The sequence below is a fragment of the Lycium barbarum genome, chromosome 8 (genome assembly GCF_019175385.1).
Source record: "Lycium barbarum isolate Lr01 chromosome 8, ASM1917538v2, whole genome shotgun sequence".
Taxonomy (NCBI): domain Eukaryota; kingdom Viridiplantae; phylum Streptophyta; class Magnoliopsida; order Solanales; family Solanaceae; genus Lycium; species Lycium barbarum.
Window position 1 is genome coordinate 3,849,799 of NC_083344.1, and position 20,045 is coordinate 3,869,843.

The 20,045-nt window shown below is 41.3% G+C and overlaps 1 protein-coding gene across 1 annotated transcript; it reads left to right on the forward strand.

Annotated features, from left to right (window-relative positions):
* The first annotated feature begins 1,659 nt into the window (after nt 1–1,659).
* Nucleotides 1,660–18,859, forward strand: LOC132606093 (uncharacterized). The gene is made up of 13 exons (XM_060319431.1): nt 1,660–2,010; nt 11,965–12,613; nt 13,104–13,281; nt 13,374–13,552; nt 13,991–14,193; nt 15,580–15,651; nt 16,345–16,417; nt 16,573–16,729; nt 16,810–17,101; nt 17,220–17,340; nt 17,480–17,643; nt 17,848–17,922; nt 18,030–18,859. Exons 1-13 carry the CDS (start codon nt 1,660–1,662, stop codon nt 18,273–18,275), a joined length of 2,760 nt encoding a protein of 919 aa, XP_060175414.1. The 3' UTR covers nt 18,276–18,859.
* Nucleotides 18,860–20,045: the final 1,186 nt, after the last annotated feature.

Here is a 20,045-nt window from a genome sequence, read left to right on the forward strand (position 1 = left end):
AATAAGTTGTTGTGCAAACAATGAGTGACATGGGTGTTTACCCCGGATTCGGATAATCAATCAAATTTGTAAGTGGGTATAGGATATGTTCTCGGGTCTTGATGAATGTTGGGTAGAGAAAATGTGTATATAAAAGTTCTTTAATAAAACGGCAGGTGGTGACAATTTGCTATGAATATAAACGTCTATAAACAATGTGAAGCACTAGATGGAAGAGACGCAATATAAATGGAAACAAATAGCCTTGGCCGAATCAGATATTGAGAGAGAGAGAGAGATTGTATATATGAACTCTTCTATTATAAATGTTCTTGGAAAGTAAAAGGAACCAACCCCTACAAAGGAGGGGGGTGTGCTCTATTTATAGTGTGACCTCCATGGGCCTCATATAATGTGAACTAATAAAATAGTAGTAACAAGGACAGCTCTGCACAGATTTGGTGGGATTAGACTGACGGCGCCGTCTGACACACGCATGGTGGGCAGTTGACCATGACAGGACGCTACTGGCGCGTGGCTCGCAAGCAACGGCAACACGGACCAACGGCTATACGGACCAACGGTCACGAACTCTCGGTTCACCGGACTTGACCGTTTCAATGTCGAAGAAGGCAGATCAATCGGTGCCCTTGCTTAGCTCCGGTCCAAGCGTTTCCCCGGTCAAGGGCGAATAATATCCGGCATACTCTCATTCCTTCCTTTCCCCGGTTACTCGTTCCTCCGGTTTGCCCTATATCTGGTTTTCACCGTATACAGATAGCCCCCACACTTCCCGGATCTCCGATCTATCGGAGTAACGGGGAGTGGATAATTACCGAAACCGGTGGTTCTGTCAACCCGTCGTTACCTTCTTGTTGTGGCGGGAACGGTTGCGTAACGCCTCCCCCTTTATCGACCACGTGTCTCACCCCGGATGATCTGCTTCTGCCAACCGCCTTTTGCACGTCGTTTCGAGTCGCTTCGTATTAATGATGGGGGCACGTGGCGCCCCCTGATTGGTCATCCGCGGTAACCGTTCCTCTTCCATGCCTATATAAAGCCCTTCACCCCTTCACTTTATCATTTTCACATTTTGCTCTCTTTCAACTCCTCTTCATTTCTGCTTCTTTTTTCATTTGCACCACACACAACTAACTCCACATTTGATCTCCTTATTGATTCGCTGCTTCCCACTACGTGCAAAAGAACTACTTTGTCACCATTTCTGTCAAACATTCTTGCTCGAGTATTGCTGTTTCATACTTTGCCACTCCTCGAACCACCAGTTCCTTCGTTCTTCTTAAATTCCTCTCTTGTGCCTTTTTTCTGTCATATTTCCAAGATGTCCGAATCCACTTCCCACGATGCTCCACCGGTGTCACCCCCGGGGGCCGAGCCCGCGTCTCCGGCTAAATTTGAGCCCACGGCTTCGGATATCATACCGGCTAAATTCAACTTCAACAAAGATCTTGAGGTCGAAAAGCCTTCATCCATGCCCAACACGAGATAGACGATCTTCGAGGCCAACTGGATGCCCCGGGCCGAGAAACGGAGAAATACCAGCATCTTCTTCGGGAGAAGGAGGAAGAGTTGGACCGGGCGGCTGTGCTGGCCAACCTCCGTCCTGAGCTCGATGCGGCTAAGGACAAGAACCGTCGCTTGAAGAGTGAACTGACCGCTATGACTGGTTATAACCGGAGCCTTGAGGCTGACAAGATCGGCCTTAGTAGGGATAAAGCCCAGTTTTTCTCGAGGCTAGATGAGCTCGAGACCACGGTTTCCCGACTCCGGGGGGAACTGGACTTGGTGAAGGCCGATACTACAGGTTTGGCCGAGAGGAACCAGCGACTTGAGTCCGAGGCTGCTTTGTCCAACGAGGGCAGGAGGGTGTTCGAGGAGAAAGCCGAGGAGCGGTCTCGGATATGTGAAGGCCTAAGACCTGAGCTCGAGGAGGAAATTATTGCCAATGACGGCCTTAAGGCCGAGCTAGAGGCGACCACCCGTAGGAGAGGTGTCCTTGAGGAGAACCGGGTTGACCTAGAAGCAAAACTGGCCAAGGCTGAGGCCTATTTGGAAGAAACCTGGAAAAGTGTGGAGGCGGCCGAGGCTCATACTGCTATTGTCGCCGAGTATGAGAAGTGGAAGTCTCGGTGGATCACCCTCGAGCAAGCCGAGCACGACCTTTCGGACCTTCCGGCCCTGATACTCGAAGCTAGGAGGATGGAAGAGGAAGCCAACCGGGCCCTCGGGTCCGAGTCAGACGACTCCGAGCGGACCGAGTCCGAACACTCATCCACCTCCAGTCATGCCGGATAGCATAGGGCTTGTGTTTCGTCTTTTGTTTTTGTTTTTTGCCTTTGTAGGGTTTTGATTTTTGATGTAAAAAGCGTTCCTTGTATATATAAAGAATTCCTTTTTCCCGTTTCTTCGTTTGAATGCTCGCTATTATTTTTGCTATAATTGTTGGTCCGTTCTAGGACAAGTCGACTCGTAGTCGTTAATTCACCGTGCTCGTAGGTCTTATCCGACATTTTGGGGCCGAATTTCGTTGCCATTGTCGAATTTCGACCACGGTACCCGACGTAGGGTACGTGAATGAGGCAGTATCGAAATACGGTGGTTATCAGCCGGGCAAAGTATATTTAACAGAAAGCTGTTACCCCAACTTTTGATAACTTTGTGTTTGCAAAATGTTTGTACATATGAGAATTTTAACTCTTTCTTTCTTAGCCGTAGCAAATGTAAAATGGGACACGATTCGTTATGATCGTTTGGTCCTTAAATCGAAGGCTATGGCCGGTGGCCGGGCCTTAGTTTTGCCGTAGCAAATGCTAAATGGGACACGATTCATTATGATCGTTTGGTCCTTACATCGAAGGCTATTGTTATGTCCCGTATTTTTATACATTGGGACAATCCGAATTAACTATGATAACTTAAGGCCAAGACTATTCCGGGAGTTGAAGTCGGGACTTTTGACCATTTGATTTTATTTTGAGACATAAGTTATATATGAAATTGTTGGTATTGAACACTTAGGAAAAATTGGGACCACAATTCATAAAATTGGAATTAAAAATCTTGTGCAAAAAGGGGCATGTGGCCGTGTACAATGGAAAGGGTCCCACACATTGTGTGGCCAATTTTAATTGGTCCAACACATTGTGTGGGCCAAAGACAACTAAGAGATATTTTGTATACTCTTAAAAGATGAAGACCAAGTCTTCTTTCATCATTTGCTCACTTCAACACTTAGAAAAATAAGAACTTGGGAGCTCCATTTTTTGCCACTGTTTTCGGCCAAGAACAAGAGAAAACCAAGATCATTTCAAGCCTCCCTAAAAATATTTCCTTGATACAAACCCACTATATTGAAGTCCCTAAGTAGCGTGGAAGTATTGTTTGGGTCATCCAACCATTAGTTGTGCTTATTTGCAAACCCTAGCCTATTGGTGGAGGTGAAGAACAAAGGTATGTTTTGCTCTTGCTTTTGTGTTGCGAACGTTTATTTCATGTTGTAGTATGTTAATATGGATGAAATTGGTGAAATATAGTATGTTGGAAGTGGAGTGTGTGCATTGTGTTCTAGCCGTGTATATGGGTGTAGAAAATGGAATTTATGAATCAATTCTTATATCATGTTAGATTGTTGGAGAGTGGGGAAGAGAATAAAAAGTCCTCAATAAATGTAAATGTGTGTAGTGTGGCCGAGTATAGCCCCAATTTGAAGCAAAGCATGAATTGCTATCACTTAGCGTCGTAATGGTTAATGTGATGACTTCTATGTTGGAAATGAGAATTTAATGTCCCAAATTGACATAGTAAGCGTTGCGGACTGATTTGGAGAACTTTGTGCATTTAATGCAATTCTTATATATGAGAACCATTAACATATATATATGTGTAGTGTGGACGAATGTGAGTCCTAAAATATGTCGAAGATCGCTTTACTATCGTTTAGTATTTTAGTTATCGTCGATATGAATTCTAGTTGGAAATAAGTGTTTAACGACTTAAGAATGATGTTGAGATAGCTGGGGCTGATCTAAGGCTTATTGTACGTTTGATTGTAATTCGTATATCTATGAAAATTATATCGTTATATTGTGGATTGTGATACAAAACATGACTTGAAAATGAGGAAAGTGAAAAAAAGGGGGCTGCTCGGCTAGGGGACTGGTTTCGGCCAACATTGGAGAAAAATTGTGGATTGTCGGAATTATTATGTAAATTGTTTAGAATGTTCTTGAATGTTGCTAGTATGGGTTTGGGTTAATAATCGAATGTATGAGCGATAGTGTGGCTTGAATGTAAGCCGTCGAAACGAATATTTGGGAAGTTGTCAAATGGTGTAAATGTCACGACCCAACCCCGTAGGCCGTGACTAGTGCCTGATCTGGGCACCCAAACCCATCTATCAAATACATTCAAGTATATAGCAGAAGCCGACAAGGCTGTATTTACAAATTTAGATAATCCCCAGAAAATTTCGGCAGAGTCTCCTTTGTTTTTCGGACTATCCAGAATAACCCTGTACACAGCAAACACCAACAAAGACCACACAGGGCTAACAAAGCAACGTATAAACATATGCGGACCGGCCGCCTCGGCATATGGGATCGCCCAAACACGACATATACACACATCCATACAGAAAGACCCTAACCCACAGACATGTCCACAGACCTCTAAACAGACCAACAGAATCATATGGCGGGACAGGGCCCCGCCGTACCCAAATAGTCAAATATACAGGAATATATACATAGCAAAAGATATATGTACCAAAAGTGGACTCCGGGTCAAAAGGGAGTACTCCGAAATAGCAGAAAGTGAAGCCTACAGTGGTGGATCACCTGTGTCTGTACCTGCGGGCATGAAACGCAGCCCCCCGAAGAAAGGGGGTCAGTACGAAAGATGTACTGAGTATGTAAAGCATAGAGTGCAGAAATATAGACCACAACTGAAAGCCAACATGAAATACAAAAGGGGAAAATATCGAGCAGTATATAAAAATCAGTATCAAAATCATATATACATAATGCAAACGAAATCATGCAAAGCTCAGGAACGTGGTCACCACTCCGACGCTGGTGCCACACACATCATAACACCAGAAGGTTCAAATCTCCGTACATCTCCGAGCACACATATCAGCATAACATATCACCAGCCATATCACAGCATAACTCCAAACGGAACCCGGCCCTATGGCGAGGTCTCGGGAACCGTAACACAGCATACGGCCGAATTTATCATAGCGCGCACGAATCATAACCGGCTCGGGAACCGGTGAACGAAGTCATAATAAGGCACGAGCGGAGTCGTGAGCAAACAATGCAATTTATAAGTCAAAATATTCTTTGGAACTTGATAAAATCATTAGTCAAATCCTTAGTCAAAGTAGTCGAACAATTAGTTAGTACGGAGTTCATTTCACAAAAATGTTCCTGAAATGATATTTATAGTCCAAAATATAGTTTAGCATATTATGTTAATCGAAACATTATTTTATAATAAACAATTTCATAAACAAAGGTCCCTTATCAAAATTTTTCAAAAAGAGAGCCTAATAGAGCAAACGAATGCATCTCGGAGTTAGCGGGCCCACCTCGGGTCAAGTCGAGGTGGCGGATATGAATCACAGACATTTGGGGTCTATGGGATCATACATGGAAGTTTCGAAGCGATTAGATTACATTTGCATAAGTTTCGGACATTTGGTTACTTTCCAACCAAAATAAAAACTTTAAGGTTCAATGCGATTGAATGAATAGTGCGCATTTTCTAATTCGGATTCCGAGGATCAAGATTGCTCCCGGGACCCCGATATTGACCTAGCATACTTAAGACATGCCAAAATAAGGAGTGGGTAGCCTTACATACCTTAGATGCGTCTTACGCTCGCCCAAAACTCAAGTCCCGTTTCGCTCAGAATCTGCAAATGGTCAAAGTTACCAATTAGGGATTTCAAGGCTTAAGAATTTACTTAACCTCATTTTTGTCTACCGAAATTTCGGCAGCACCTCCCCTATATATATAACACCCCGAGACTTAGCTCGGCTCCATATACAACAACAACAACAACAACCCACAATATCACAAACATCACAAGTCATAACAAAATCACTCTAACGTCAATATTCTTTCTTTCTACATAATTTAACAACTTTCGTCCAAACTTCACAACATCAAACTAACATCCACATTATCATATTCATTTACTCATTAAAGTTATTCAAACACATTCCAATAATATTCCAAGCGATATACATGAATTCAAGTATGCTGCCAATTTCCATATTCTATCCAAAACTTCACAAATGCGACAAACTACCAACTCGCATTATTTTCATCCAAATTCATTAACAACGACCAAAATTCACATTTAAAATCTCACTTCTATAATTATATAAAAATTATTTAAAATTCACATAATTTCCCATATCGACATACGACCAACTTCAATGCCAATTCAACTCGTTAAACATTCATTTGAGTCATAAATGCCACAACGACGCAACTAACAAACTAAACAAAATCAAATTCACCTTGCCTTCACCATGACATGGCTCACGGCCACTTCACCACACACACACACACACCAACGGTTTCACACACACACCAAAACTACGAAATTCTCGTCTATTCTCAATCCTCATAATATTCTTACAAATTCCATAACACAAAAGTGACAAAATTCTTACCTTTTCTTGAAATTCCGACTTGCCGCAAATGTGATACTTCCGCCAAACAAATTGTATCACGTCGGAGAGCGTCTTGTACTCGCTACAAATATGAGAAGAACAAGATTTTTAAAGATAGAATCAAAGCTTGAAAAACAATTTCTCCTCTTTCTATAGGGTTCGGCCGAGACCCCTATTTTGAGCTCAAGATTTTAATTTTTTTTTTGTTCTTGAACATTCTAAGGTACAAAGGATATATATATATATATATATGATCCATGGTCACATGTAAGTCACATGGCCATTTAAAATGGGGCTTGGGCCAAGGCCTATGGCCGGCCACCCCTCACTTGGGCTTCAAAATTTTTGTTCAAATTTTTCTTGGCCCGACTTGGGGAAATTCCTGTCCGTGGGTCCCGCGACTTTCCTTTATGTAATTCGGAGAATCTTCAAAAGAATTTGGTATGACCATTGTTCCGAGTTCAACTATGATCATTTTACTTATGTTTGAAGTTATGATAATGATTTTATGCATATGACTACTCACGACTCTATTCGTGCATTCTGTTATTCCTTTCGCCGAGTCCCGGGCCGGTTCTGTTGTCGTGCGCACTTTGATATACTCCGGAGTTATGCTGTGTTTATGGTTCACCGAGCTACTCGCAAAAGAGGGTCGGGTTCCACCTATATTTGGTGTTATGCTGTGTATGGAGTTATGTTGTGACGTGATATGTGACGGGGATACGGAGATTTGAGACTTTCTGGTGTTATGCTGTGTTATGGCGCCATCGACGGGTGGGCGACCATATTCTTCTGTACCCGATGCATGACTTGCATATTTTTGAAAGCAAACAAATTTTGATATGTTGGATTTGCACTTATGTTTGACACTTCCATTTCATTTATGTCTCAGATTTACTTTCGGTACATTCTGCTTTGCATACTCAGTACATATTTCGTACTGACCCCCTTTCTTCGGGGGCTGCGTTTCATGCCCGCAGGTACAGACGCACAGTTTGGTGATCCACCCGTTTAGGACAATCCTCTTCTACTGTTTGGAGTGCTCTTCTCATTTCAGAGCATACACTTTTGGTATATATATTTTGTTCGCTATGTATGTATATATTTGTTCCGGGGTACGGCGGGGCCCTGTCCCGCCATATGGTTCGTTTGGTCTGTTAGAGGTCTGTAGACGTATTTGTGGGTGTGTGTGCCTACTTTTGTACAGTTGTGTTGATTTGACCCTATTCGCTATGGCAGCCTTGTCGGCTTTTGACATATTTGACAGCCTTGTCGGCTTTTGACATATTTGATAGCCTTGTCGGCTTTTCGATATAAGTATATGTATATGTTTGCGCTGAAATGTGTCTGATACAGTTTGATATAGTTTGAGACGGCATATAGTGTTTATGGCCGTATATGCTATTTGTATGTGATTCGATACGGATAGGTACGCTTGGGTGCTCAACTCGGGCGCCAGTCACGGCCTACGGGGTTGGGTCTTGACAGCTATGGCCGGTGGCCGGACCTTAGCTTTGCCGTAACAAGTGTTGAGCTACTCCGTCTACTTTGACCGGGGTCATCTTCGGTGCGGCCATAGTACTCCCCTAGCACTTATCCGAGCTCCGAGGTCGGGTGAGTGCTATTATGTCCCCATTCGGAGGATGCGACGTCGGGTATCCGGATACTCGCCCTTCATATTTGTTAAGTAACACGTTGTACTTGTTGCCTCATTAAAAACCTTGTCGGAAAACCCATTTTGGGACAAAACCGTACTAAGGAAAAGAGTGCAACACGTGTTTTTAGGCCTAGATTCTAATTTTATCCCGCTCATGACTTCCTGCAAAAGAGAAAAGTTAATAAGAGAGTACGGGGAGACCATACCTTAGCAGTAGTATCTCTTCAGATGGGCCACGTTCCAGTTATTACGCAGGCGCTGCCCGTCCATGGACTCCAATTGGTACGATCCTTTGCCCGTTATACCGGTTACCTTGTACGGGCCTTCCCAGTTCGGACCCAGATTTCCCTCGTTGGGGTTCTTGGTGTGCAATGTAACTTTTCGAAGTACTAAATCCCCAACTTGGAAATGCCGAAAGTTGGCTCTTCGGTTGTAGTATCTTTCCATCCTCTGTTTTTGGGCCGCTATACGGATCGACGCGCTTTCGCGTAGCTCATCTGCGAGGTCAAGCTTCACGGCCATGGCCTCCTCGTTTGACTCCTCGGTGGTATACCTGAAACGGAGGGTCGGTTCGCCAACCTCCACGGGGATAAGGGCTTCGGCTCCGTAAACCAACAAGAACGGGGTTTCCCCCGTGCTTGATTTGGATGTGGTTCTGTAAGCCCACAACACCTCCGGCAATATCTCCCTCCAATGGTGCTTCGATGCTTCAAGTCTTTTCCTCAGATTTTGGATTATCGTTTTGTTCGTGGATTTTGCCTGTCCGTTTGCGCATGGATGATACGGAGTTGACACGATTTTCTTGATCTTCAATCCCTCAAGAAAATTGTTGACCTTGCTACCCACGAACTGAGGACCATTATCACAAGTTATCTCGGCGGGGATGCCGAAACGGCAGACGATGTGATCCCATATGAAGTCGATGACTTCCTTCTCTCTTATCTTTTCGAAGGCCTACGCTTCAACCCACTTAGAAAAATAGTCAGTCATAAACAAAATGAAACGGGCCTTACCTGGTGCCCAAGGTAACGGACCCACAATGTCCATCCCCCACTTCATGAAAGGCCAAGGTGAGATCACCGAATGTAGCAACTCCCCGGGCTGGTGAATCATTGGAGCATGCTTCTGACACCCGTCACATTTTCGGACAAAACTTTTCGCGTCTTTGTCCATCCGGTTCCAGTAATAACCGGCCCTGATAATTTTTCGAACCAGAGCTTCTACACCGGAGTGGTTGCCGCAGGTTCCCTCGTGTACCTCTCTCATCACGTATTCTGTTTCACCGGGGCCCAAACACTTAGCCAGAGGACCGAGGAAAGAGCGCCGATAGAGTTGGCCGTCCACTAAGCAAAAGCGGGCAGCCTTGGTCCGCAGTGATCGTGACTCCTTCAGGTCATTTGGGAGCTTACCGTCACGTAAGTAGTCGATGTACTTATTGCGCCAATCCCAAGTTAAGCCCATTGTGTAAATTTCGGCGTGTCCGCTTTCTATGGCCGTGTTTGATAAGCGCACCGTTGCCCCGGGGTTGATTTCCTCCCCCTCGACCGAGGATCCCAAACTTGCTAATGCATCGGTGTCACGACCCAGCTAGGGGCCGCGACGGGTACCCGGAGCTAGCTGCCGAGCACCGCTCGTTCTATTACTCATCTTATTCGATTAATGCCTTATTATCACATTTATACTTAAAACATAGAAAAGATCATAACTTATATAAAAACATGAATACTTGTGTATATAGAAAGGTTTAGTACATCAAAATAATGAGTGCACATATACACGAAGATGTGAGACCATGCTACCCACACTATGCATCTACGAGCCTCTACTGACGTGCTATACAATAGACGGAACAAGACTCCGCCATGCCCAAAATATTTACATACATATATACCAGAAGAGAAATCATAAGCACCTCCGAACAATGGAGTGCTCTCAACAGCTGACAGCTCCTAAGTATCGGGATCAAGCTCGCCTCCCTGTCTACTTGTGGGCATGAACACAACGTCCAAAGAAAGGGACGTCAGTACGAACATTGTACTGAGTATGAGAGGCATGATTAATGAAGAAAGACATTAATAATATAGCGTGAGCATCAATGAGAACATCTGAATCTAAATAATAGTCATAAGAGAAATAATGCATGCTGTCTTACTCATACTTATCATAATATCATAGATGCATGACATGCAAGCTGCCCTTCCATGTCGGAACGGTGTGATCATCAATAATATAAGCCCGCGTCCAGGCCTCCCGCGTCCGGGGTACCATCTCATGCCGCCCACTAGTGGTGTCTGCCCGGCCAACTAGGCCCGGTGTGTTCGTATAGCCGCCCGCCGTAGCGGTGTCTGCCCGGCCAACTAGGACCGGTGTAAATGCAATCATGACATGCTCATGGTAAAATACTCATAGTAATATATTTATAAAATATACTTGTTCTTATACATGCATAAGGACTCTACATTAGCTGTATTCCATCGAGGTGACGTAAGGTCGTATACCCTCGATTCTATATGGAGATACATGATTATTCTGCCTCACCTTGAAAGGATCAATGTATAAGGTGAGTGTATACAAGGAATAACATCATTCATGTCATAGGAGCGTCACATCATGTCTCTTGACTCATACAGCTATTTATGATCTTAAGCTCTTGGTTTTCCGGGTATAGGGAAATCACGGGAAGGAGAGGAAATCAATCACTATTATCCTAGCCCCACGGTGGGCGCCAAACTGTTTACCCCGGATTAGGATAATCAATCAAATTTGTAAGTGGGTATAGGATATGTTCTCGGGTCTTGATGAATGTTGGGTAGAGAAAATGTGTATATAAAAGTTCTTTAATAAAACGGCTAGTGGTGACAATTTGCTATGAATATAAACGTCTATAAACAATGTGAAGCACTAGATGGAAGAGACGCAATATAAATGGAAACAAATAGCCTTGGCCGAATCAGATATTGAGAGAGAGAGATTGTATATATGAACTCTTCTATTATAAATGTTCTTGGAAAGTAAAAGGAACCAACCCTCACAAAGGAGGGGGGTGTGCTCTATTTATAGTGTGACCTCCATGGGCCTCATATAATGTGAACTAATAAAATAATAGTAACAAGGACAGCTCTGCACAAATTTGGTGGGATTAGACTGACGGCGCCGTCTGACACACGCATGGTGGTCAGTTGACCATGACAGGACGCTACTAGCGCGTGGCTCGCAAGCAACGGCAACACGGACCAATGGCTATACGGACCAACGGTCACGAACTCTCGATTCACCGGACTTGACCGTTTCAATGTCGAAGAAGGCAGATCAATCGGTGTCCTTGCTTAGCTCCGGTCCAAGCGTTTCCCCGGTCAAGGGCGAATAATATCCGGCATACTCTCATTCCTTCCTTTCCCCGGTTCCTCGTTCCTCCAGTTTGCCCTATATCCGGTTTTCACCGTATATAATGGGAATTATGTATTCCGTACGATTGCATTGGGGAACAAAGTTACCCTAGGCGGTGTTGGCTGAGGTTTTTCTTTTTTATTTTTTTTGCAATTTGTTAAAATTAAACATGTCTTCACGAGTACTGGGGAACATTACTTATATGTTTTAATTCTGTCCATGTTTATTGTATAGGAATTGCATTACATAGATGAACTGGATTCTAAACCATACAAGGTTCAAGTAAGTCGAAAGCAAATGAGCAGCGATGACTACGACGCAAGTGATTTGCAGGATCAAAGAAAATCTTGGAAGAGGCATAGGGTCACATCTTCTCATGATGAAGAGGTACCTGGAGGAAGATGGCGATGCGGAAGCATTTTGGAGGAGTCACTTAAGTCTCACAAGCAAGATGATGATGCATATGAGATGGAAAGGAGAAGATATACAAGTAGTAACTTGGATGATGATAGAATTGGACATTTCAGGGATTATCGACATCGAAGTCGGGAGTCTTCAAGGGAGCATAAATCTAGTTATAGTAGACGCAAGAGAGAAAAAGATAGGGAGCAAGAGTTGGCTAGAAAAAGCGAGAGGGAGAGGGAAAGAGAGCGGGAGAGAGACAGAGACAAAGGGAGAGAGAGGAAAACAGAGAAAGCTCGTTATGGAGAACGGGAATATGGGAGGGAGCGGGACAGAGAGGGAGATACTTTCAGGGAGAGGGAGGAGAGAAGAAGGAAGAATAGGGACAGGGAAAGCAGAGGAACAAGCAGGGTGGGACATAGGGATATATATAGTGATAGGTCCAGTAGGCAGCAGAGATATGATGACCTTGACGATGATGGTCATGTTTGTTGGGTGTGGAATTGGCCAAACAAGTCAATTCTTTTGTTCACATAGTCGTGATGTAAGCGCTTACCTCATGATAGTCGTGATGTAAGCGCTTACCTCATTATAGGAAATTCATTCCTATAAATAGGTAGCTTATGGTTCATTTGTAAAACACACCAAATTGAAGAAGAAAACACATCCCAAAGAGAGAAAAAAAACTAAGAGAAATACTCTTAGTGAAAGGCCTAAGTAAGAGAAGGTCTTTGAGAGAATTTTCTGTGGTAAAATTCTTGAGTGTAATTGGGATTGGGGTTGTGAGGTTGAGTATTGTAAACACTTGTAATATTTCTTCTTTAATAAGATCTGCAGCAGCAACGTGGACGTAGCTCTCACATTGAGGGTGAACCACTATAAATTTGTGTGTGCTATTTATTCTTCGCTTACATCACGGCGTAAGTAGGTTCTGTCTAAGGAGGTTGGTATTTAAGTGGTCCAGCTGTGACCCTCCAATCTTTCCTGGGAACCTGCTTACAAAGGTTGGATTTGGGATTCAAATCCTAACAATGTTTACCATCGACATAATAGACATTATGAGACTGACATTTTGAGAGACAGGACAGCTGATCTCTCAAAAGCTGAAAAGCAAAAAACTGTAGAGACAGAGAGTGAAAAACCTAAAAGGTATTGGCAATTCTATGGTTTTCGCTTTATGTTAAAAAACTAGTCAATGTATTTAGTTTCATTAATGCTGGTTTCAGTTTTTCTCATTGCAGAGATGAAGTTGAACAGGAGGATCATCAGGAAAAAATTGCTTTCCAACTTTCTGAACAGGAAGAAGAAGAAGAACTTGAGAGAATTAAGGAGGAGAGCAGAAGGCGCAGGCAAGCTATTCTTGAAAAGTATAAGCACCAACCTTCACAGAAGGAACAAATGGCTCAATTAGGAGACAACGGTAAGTTATATAACCTTAGATAATTCTTAAAATATTATCCAGTCCCGTTTTGCTGTATTTCTTGTTGCCTGTTCTAGAGCTCTATATGAAGAGTAAAGGATCTTTTGTTGGCTGTTTTCCAATTTCTTTGTATATTGACTAATCAATCACCAAGTTTGCTGAGCAATTTAAGTGCCAAGTTCCCGCTTTCATAACGAATTTTAGTTTTGGATACGAATTCCTAAACGTGCATGTTATAAAACTTAGGATGTTGAGTTGGATACTTTCTCCACTTAAGAGTTTATGAAGATTAGCATTGCACCTGCGCCTGCACCTGTGTAGAGCTAATTTGCTGTGAATTTCTCTGCTGTTCCTCTGCATGTTTCTCTCTCTCTCTCTTTTTTTTTTCCTTGGTTGAGTTTTTGGTCTCTAACTATGTTTTTCTTTTATTGGCATTAGCTGAGGTTCATGCGGATCAGTCTACTGAGAAGCGTGCAGCTGGAGATAATGTTTTACTAGAGCCCGTTGATGGTCCAACCAATGGTGCAGATGTCCATGTTGATGAGCCAGCATTTTCAGCTGGGATATCACCTTTGAAAGGCGGTCATAATGCTGATGAGAAGGCTTCCAAAGCTGGTGGACTCAGACCGGGTACTCCAGAGGTAGGTGTGTTCACTTGACCCTGATATTCAAATGGGTTTTTCTTTCCTGGTGGTGCTCATTCTTCTTTTTATTTTATCTTCCATACTAATTTCAGGGAGATCTTAATCCTTGCGCCTTTTGTTAGGGGTTTGTTTTAGAATTAGTCTACAAACTACCCAACCTGTTGCTTTTGGCTTAATTTATGTATTTATCTATAACAAAAAATCATAATATATACATATGATATTATCACTCTCATTCTGAACCTACTGACTTGATATTGAATATCCTAAATTCATCTATATTCCAAGTCATATTTTCCTAAGAACAAGGAGGAAATTGATAGGCCTAATTTCCTCCTTTGCCATCCCTTCATCCACCAATCTTCCATATTCTTCAAACAAGCTCTCTATAATAGCTTCTCCAAAATGGTGAGCTATCGTTGATTCTTGAATTGCCCCAACTGTCATAGCCACCAGTGTGCCATAGCTCATACCATTCCCAGCAATATTCTTCTTTATGGCTCTACCTCAAACATTTCAAGTCGGTCCACTTCAAAACATCCTGTTATGTTCACCATATCTTCTATTTCTTCCTTACATGGTGTGCATAAAATGTACTTTATAGGGGTCAAAGCTTTTCCTTCTCCTCTTCTCCCTGTAAAAACAAGGTCAAATGTTGAAAATAACAAAAAATTATACAGGTCGTGTCACCTATAAGATGTAATCATCACATGACGCATAAAGTACTTACGAATTTTATGTATATCTTTATTTGATGACTAAAACATGTCCAAAGGGAACATTACTATATATTTAGTGGTGAAGATTAATATATTAATTACCTGACTAATTAAATTTGTTAATGACTTAGAGAGGATTTTTCAGAAGAAAGCATTTCCTCTATCAGCATGATGAAGACCTTCTCTTCTCAAGAAAATCAGCACCATTGTTCCTCCACTAACAAGCTCCTCCGACTGAGGACGGAGGAACTGCAAGTAGTCCTCCTGGAATTGTTCAAAATAAGCTTCGGAAACCAGAGGAGAACTTTTCTCAGATACGTATATGTTGGCTTTGTTCATACTTCATAGACCATCTTTTTCATCATAAATTCCTCGAGGAATCTAAAACGGAAAAAAAAAATTATACAACTTTAGAGTTAACTTCTACTGATAGCGTAAAAGCTTTTAACACTATCATGTCATTCAAAAAGTAATGCAGGTAATTGTTCATAATAAGTGAAATTAGTAATCTGAAAAATTAGACAAGTTTAATTAATCTTCTATAACATGTTAAAGACCGAGTTAAGCAACAGGTTGGGTTAACTTCTTGCTCCTTTACTGCTTTTCCTAAATGTTGGCTTGCTTTATCTGATGATGAATGACTTACTGTGTTAACACTTTGCAGAGAGCGAGGTCGGGTGATATGTTTTCTGACGATATATTTGGAGAATCACCTGTTGCCGCCATCAGGAAAATGGTGAGTGTCTTAGAAGAATCATTGGTATTTTGGGTTGCTCATTCTTGGAATTTAGCTTGTGTTCGCCTCTGAGGTCTGGGCATTAGAAGTATGCATACTTGTTATCTTGGCCATCTTTTGTTAAGATATATTGTTGGAGTTTGCTATTTATTTATTTATTTATTTTATTGAAGTGATGACTACAAAATGGCTTTCATTTTATTATATTTCTGGTTGAAATTTTATTCCCTTTGTCCATTGTGGGAGTGTATTATTTAGTGGCAGTTTTTGCTATTACTCTTCAGTTTGAAGTTTGATTTCCAGGAATCATGTATTGTTTGAACTCTATTGATTCCATGAGTCCCTCTACGCTGCACCCATGCTCTTAAGGGAAAACCCTGGCTAATAAGGGCTATTAGTCTATTACCATTCATTTTAAAGTGATGTCTAGGAATCATGTATTTTTGAACTCTATTGATTCTATGAGTCCCTCTACATTGCACTCCATGCTCTTAAGGGAAAACCCTGGCCAATAAGGGCGATTGCCGTTCAGTTTAAAAGTGTGATGTCTAGGATTGTTTTCTGTTCTTTGTACTCGTGCTTAGACTGAGTTGTGGGGAACTGGTTATTGTGCTTATGGAGTCCTTTCCTTGTCTATTCAGGCTGTAATAAGTAAATGGATTTCATGTTTGTCTGGTTATATCTGTTTTGCAGGGCAAAGGAGATGGCCTGCCGATTGAGCGCAGTTACCTTCAGGATAACTGCGATGATCCAGAAGGGTATTATAGTAAGTATTTGATCTCAATTTTTACCTGGATCCTTCGTATTTCAGCTTTTACTTCAGAGCATGCTGTCACTTCTAGATTTGATTTTTGCTCTATCTTCCTTGATATTTGCTCGTGACAGCTCCTTTCTCTGTTTTAATTTTATCAATTTTTGCAGGCTATCGCTTCGGAGAAATTCTTGATGGCCGTTATGAGATTCTTGCTGCTCATGGGAAAGGCGTCTTTTCTACTGTTGTTCGGGCTAAAGATTTGAAGGCTAGGCCTGGCTACCCGGAAGAAGTAGCAATAAAAATCATTCGTAATAATGAAACGATGTGAGTAATTTATTAATTTTTCCACTTCGTGACAACCTTGCTTGTTTTGCTGGCCTAATTCTGTTGTTTATGCTCGTCAGGGATAAAGCGGGTATTGAAGAGTTGAAAATATTGAATAAGCTAGTTGGTGCAGATCCTGAAGGCAAGCGCCACTGTGTTCGTTTAATTTCTGACTTCAAGTACCGGTATCATCGTTGTCTAGTTTTTGAGTCTCTTCATATGAATCTGCGTGAGCTCCAGAAGAAGTTTGGGCGTAACATTGGACTCCACCTCAGTGGTGTGAGGTCTTATGCGAAGCAACTTTTCAGTGCTTTGAAACATCTAAAGAGTTGCAGTGTGCTTCATTGTGATATTAAACCTGACAACATCTTGGTAAGTGGAATGTTTTGAGTATTGTATGTTTTTCCGGGCTTGCTGATTCTCCCGCTTTGCATCTGCTAATAGCTGCTTTCACTACTTTGCTTTTGCATGCCTGTATTTAATTGTTCAGGTAAATGAAGCGAAAGACGTGCTGAAGCTTTGTGACTTTGGTAATGCTATGTTTGCTGCTGTTGGCAAAAACGATGTTACTCCATATCTCGTGAGCCATTTTTACCGCGCCCCAGAGATCAGTAAGTATCAATTCACAAGATTGCCTTCTATTAGTTTTTGAGCTTCATTTCACCTTGTTTCTTTTGTTCATGTTCCAATGTTTTGATCCTAAATTCTATGAATCTGTGGTTTTGTTAATGGTATTTTATCTTGTTGCAGTACTTGGCCTGCCATACGATCATTCGATGGATATTTGGTCAGTAGGTTGCTGTCTGTTCGAGCTTTATGCTGGGAAAATCTTATTTCCAGGTTGTTCTAATAATGAGATGCTCCGTCTTCATATGGAACTGAAAGGTCCATTTCCGAAGAAGATTCTTAGAAAGGTTCGTCTTAAGACCATTCTCTATAATACCCTGATCTGATTCGAAATCATTTATGATTTGAAGTTCTTAGGCTGGTCAATAATTTGCTAGGCAATTCTGTTATGATGATTGTGTTAGGTAGCCGCTTTTATAGTTAGTAATGAGTAATGACATGGTATAGCTAGTATGGAAACAATAATACTCTTTGTTCTTCTTTTATCACAGGGTGAATTTACACATTTACATTTTGACCAAGATCTCAATTTCCTTGCCACTGAAGAGGATCCTGTTACAAAGAAGGTATGTCTTGTAGAACCTTAAGCCCGTCTTGTCAATCCATGATAAGCAACCCTTAATAGTAATGAGTGATAATAATAACTTTGCTGTATGCTTGTATTTGTTTGCAGGCTATAAAAAAGCTGATTGTCAACATCAAGCCGAAAGATTTCAGTTCAGTAATTTCAGGTTATCCGGGTGAAAATTTGAAGATGTTGGCTCGCTTCAGAGATTTAATGGAGAGAATCTTTGTGGTAGAACCCGCAAAGAGAATCACTGCATCCCAGGCATTAAAACACCCATTCATCACAACAAATTATGATGGCGGGAATCAACTATTCCCAAATGGTATTTTGAAAGTTAATTCACATTTTTAGGTGCTTAATTAGTCGATTCATTCCTGCTACTACTATGTTGTCTTTGATTTTTATTCTTCGTACTCAACTGACTGCTTCTGAACAGAAATTGTATTTTATTATTTTCTCAGTTAATAAATTATGTTTGTTGCTTGTGCATCATTCCAGACATCGATTTTAAATTATTTTGGAGCATGAGTAGCTGGTCCTTATATAATCTTTTGAAAGATAATATGTTTTGGTCGCTTTATTTTTTATTTTATTTTTAAATTTCAACTAATAAACATTCTAAACTAATTTTCTTGGTGCTGGTTCAAGCTTAGCTATCAGTTATTTTCCATTTGATAACACTAAGCATAAGAAGGCTACAATGTAAAGTTGACAACTTTTTGTTCTTCTTATAAGTACTTCCCCATGTATAATAGTTTTAATTGCAAACTTGCATTCTGTAATAATTAATTGTCAACAGATGACCCATTGAATTTCTTTCTTATTTCCAGAATTGATTAATATTCTTTTCTTTCTGAATGCTCAGTAGTTCATCTCTTAGGTTCCCAAATTTTAGAGAAACTATATGAGGACGATAAATGTATCTAATATTATAACATTATACAGTTGTGATGCCTACAATCACTTGAGGGTGTGTGAACAAGGCTTCAAGGTGCGTTTTTCTACCTCTATATATATTTTTTTTTAATTTTCTTCCCCAGCTGGATTAACATATCATATGTGTATATTTTGCACTATGGGGAACCATTCCTCATGCGCGACGTCTTGTGGTTCAATGATTCAAGATTTACAGTTTTGAATATAATCCAGAGACATAATAAAGTCAGAAGCAAGAACTAGAATAATCTGGTTGAAAAGATCAAGATACATTCACAAGTTCTCTTTTCAGTGGTGCTGTACCTTTTATGGGAGGTTAAGTTTCTTTTAAGAACCTCTTGGTCTGTTAAGTGTCTGAGTTCTAATTGCAGTGCATATTGTGCTATTTGCTAATGTTTCAGAGATTATTCAATACACTTTCCGCTTATTCAATACACTTCCACGCATGTGCGTGTTTTTAAAGTCTAAGGTCCTTGCAATATGCCTAACTAATTGAATAGGTATGTTTCATCAGGCATTAAAGCTAAGATGGTACAACTGTTGTTGACTATGCTCGACTGTATAAAAAATACCACTACTGTTGTTGACTATGCTCGATGGTATCAAAAGTGCCACAACTGTTGTTGACCATGCTCGACTGTATCAAAAGTGCCACAACTGTTGTTGACTATGCTCGACTGTATCAAAAGTGCCCCTACTCACAATCTATGTTGTTCGGACTCTTGAAAAATGTTGATGGTATCGTGTCGGATTCTCCAAAATTAGTGCATCTTTGGAGAATCCGACACATGTGCGACAATATTTTTGGAGAGCCCGAGCAACGTATCTCCCAATGGAGATGATCCACCACTTCCTGAAGTCAACTAAAAGTTGGCTTTGCTTAAGGTAAAGTGTTTTACCTGGTTGGTGGCCATAAGAGCATGCCTCGCTCATGAAAAGCTAAAAAGGAGAGGTTTCTGGACTGCATTTTAATGTTTTCTTTGCAATGAGGCTGAGGAAACTAACAGTCACCTGTTTTTACACTGCAAAGTGACATCACAGATGTAAGCATTAAGTATTTATTAATATGTCTCAAACCAAGTGGATAATGCGAGAGCACACTGCAGATCTACTTAGTTGATGGATAAGGAGAGGAGGGAGCAAAAACCAAAAGAAATGGTGGAAGATAATACCATCTTGCATATA

Bases quoted from the DNA above. Each gene is read 5' to 3' on its own strand.
- LOC132606093 (XM_060319431.1), top strand. From the start codon at position 1,660: ATGACTGGTTATAACCGGAGCCTTGAGGCTGACAAGATCGGCCTTAGT. The intron at 2,011-11,964 runs GTTGACCTAGAA...TTTATTGTATAG, and splicing joins GTGTCCTTGAGGAGAACCGG to GAATTGCATTACATAGATGA. The intron at 14,194-15,579 runs GTAGGTGTGTTC...AACACTTTGCAG, and splicing joins TCAGACCGGGTACTCCAGAG to AGAGCGAGGTCGGGTGATAT.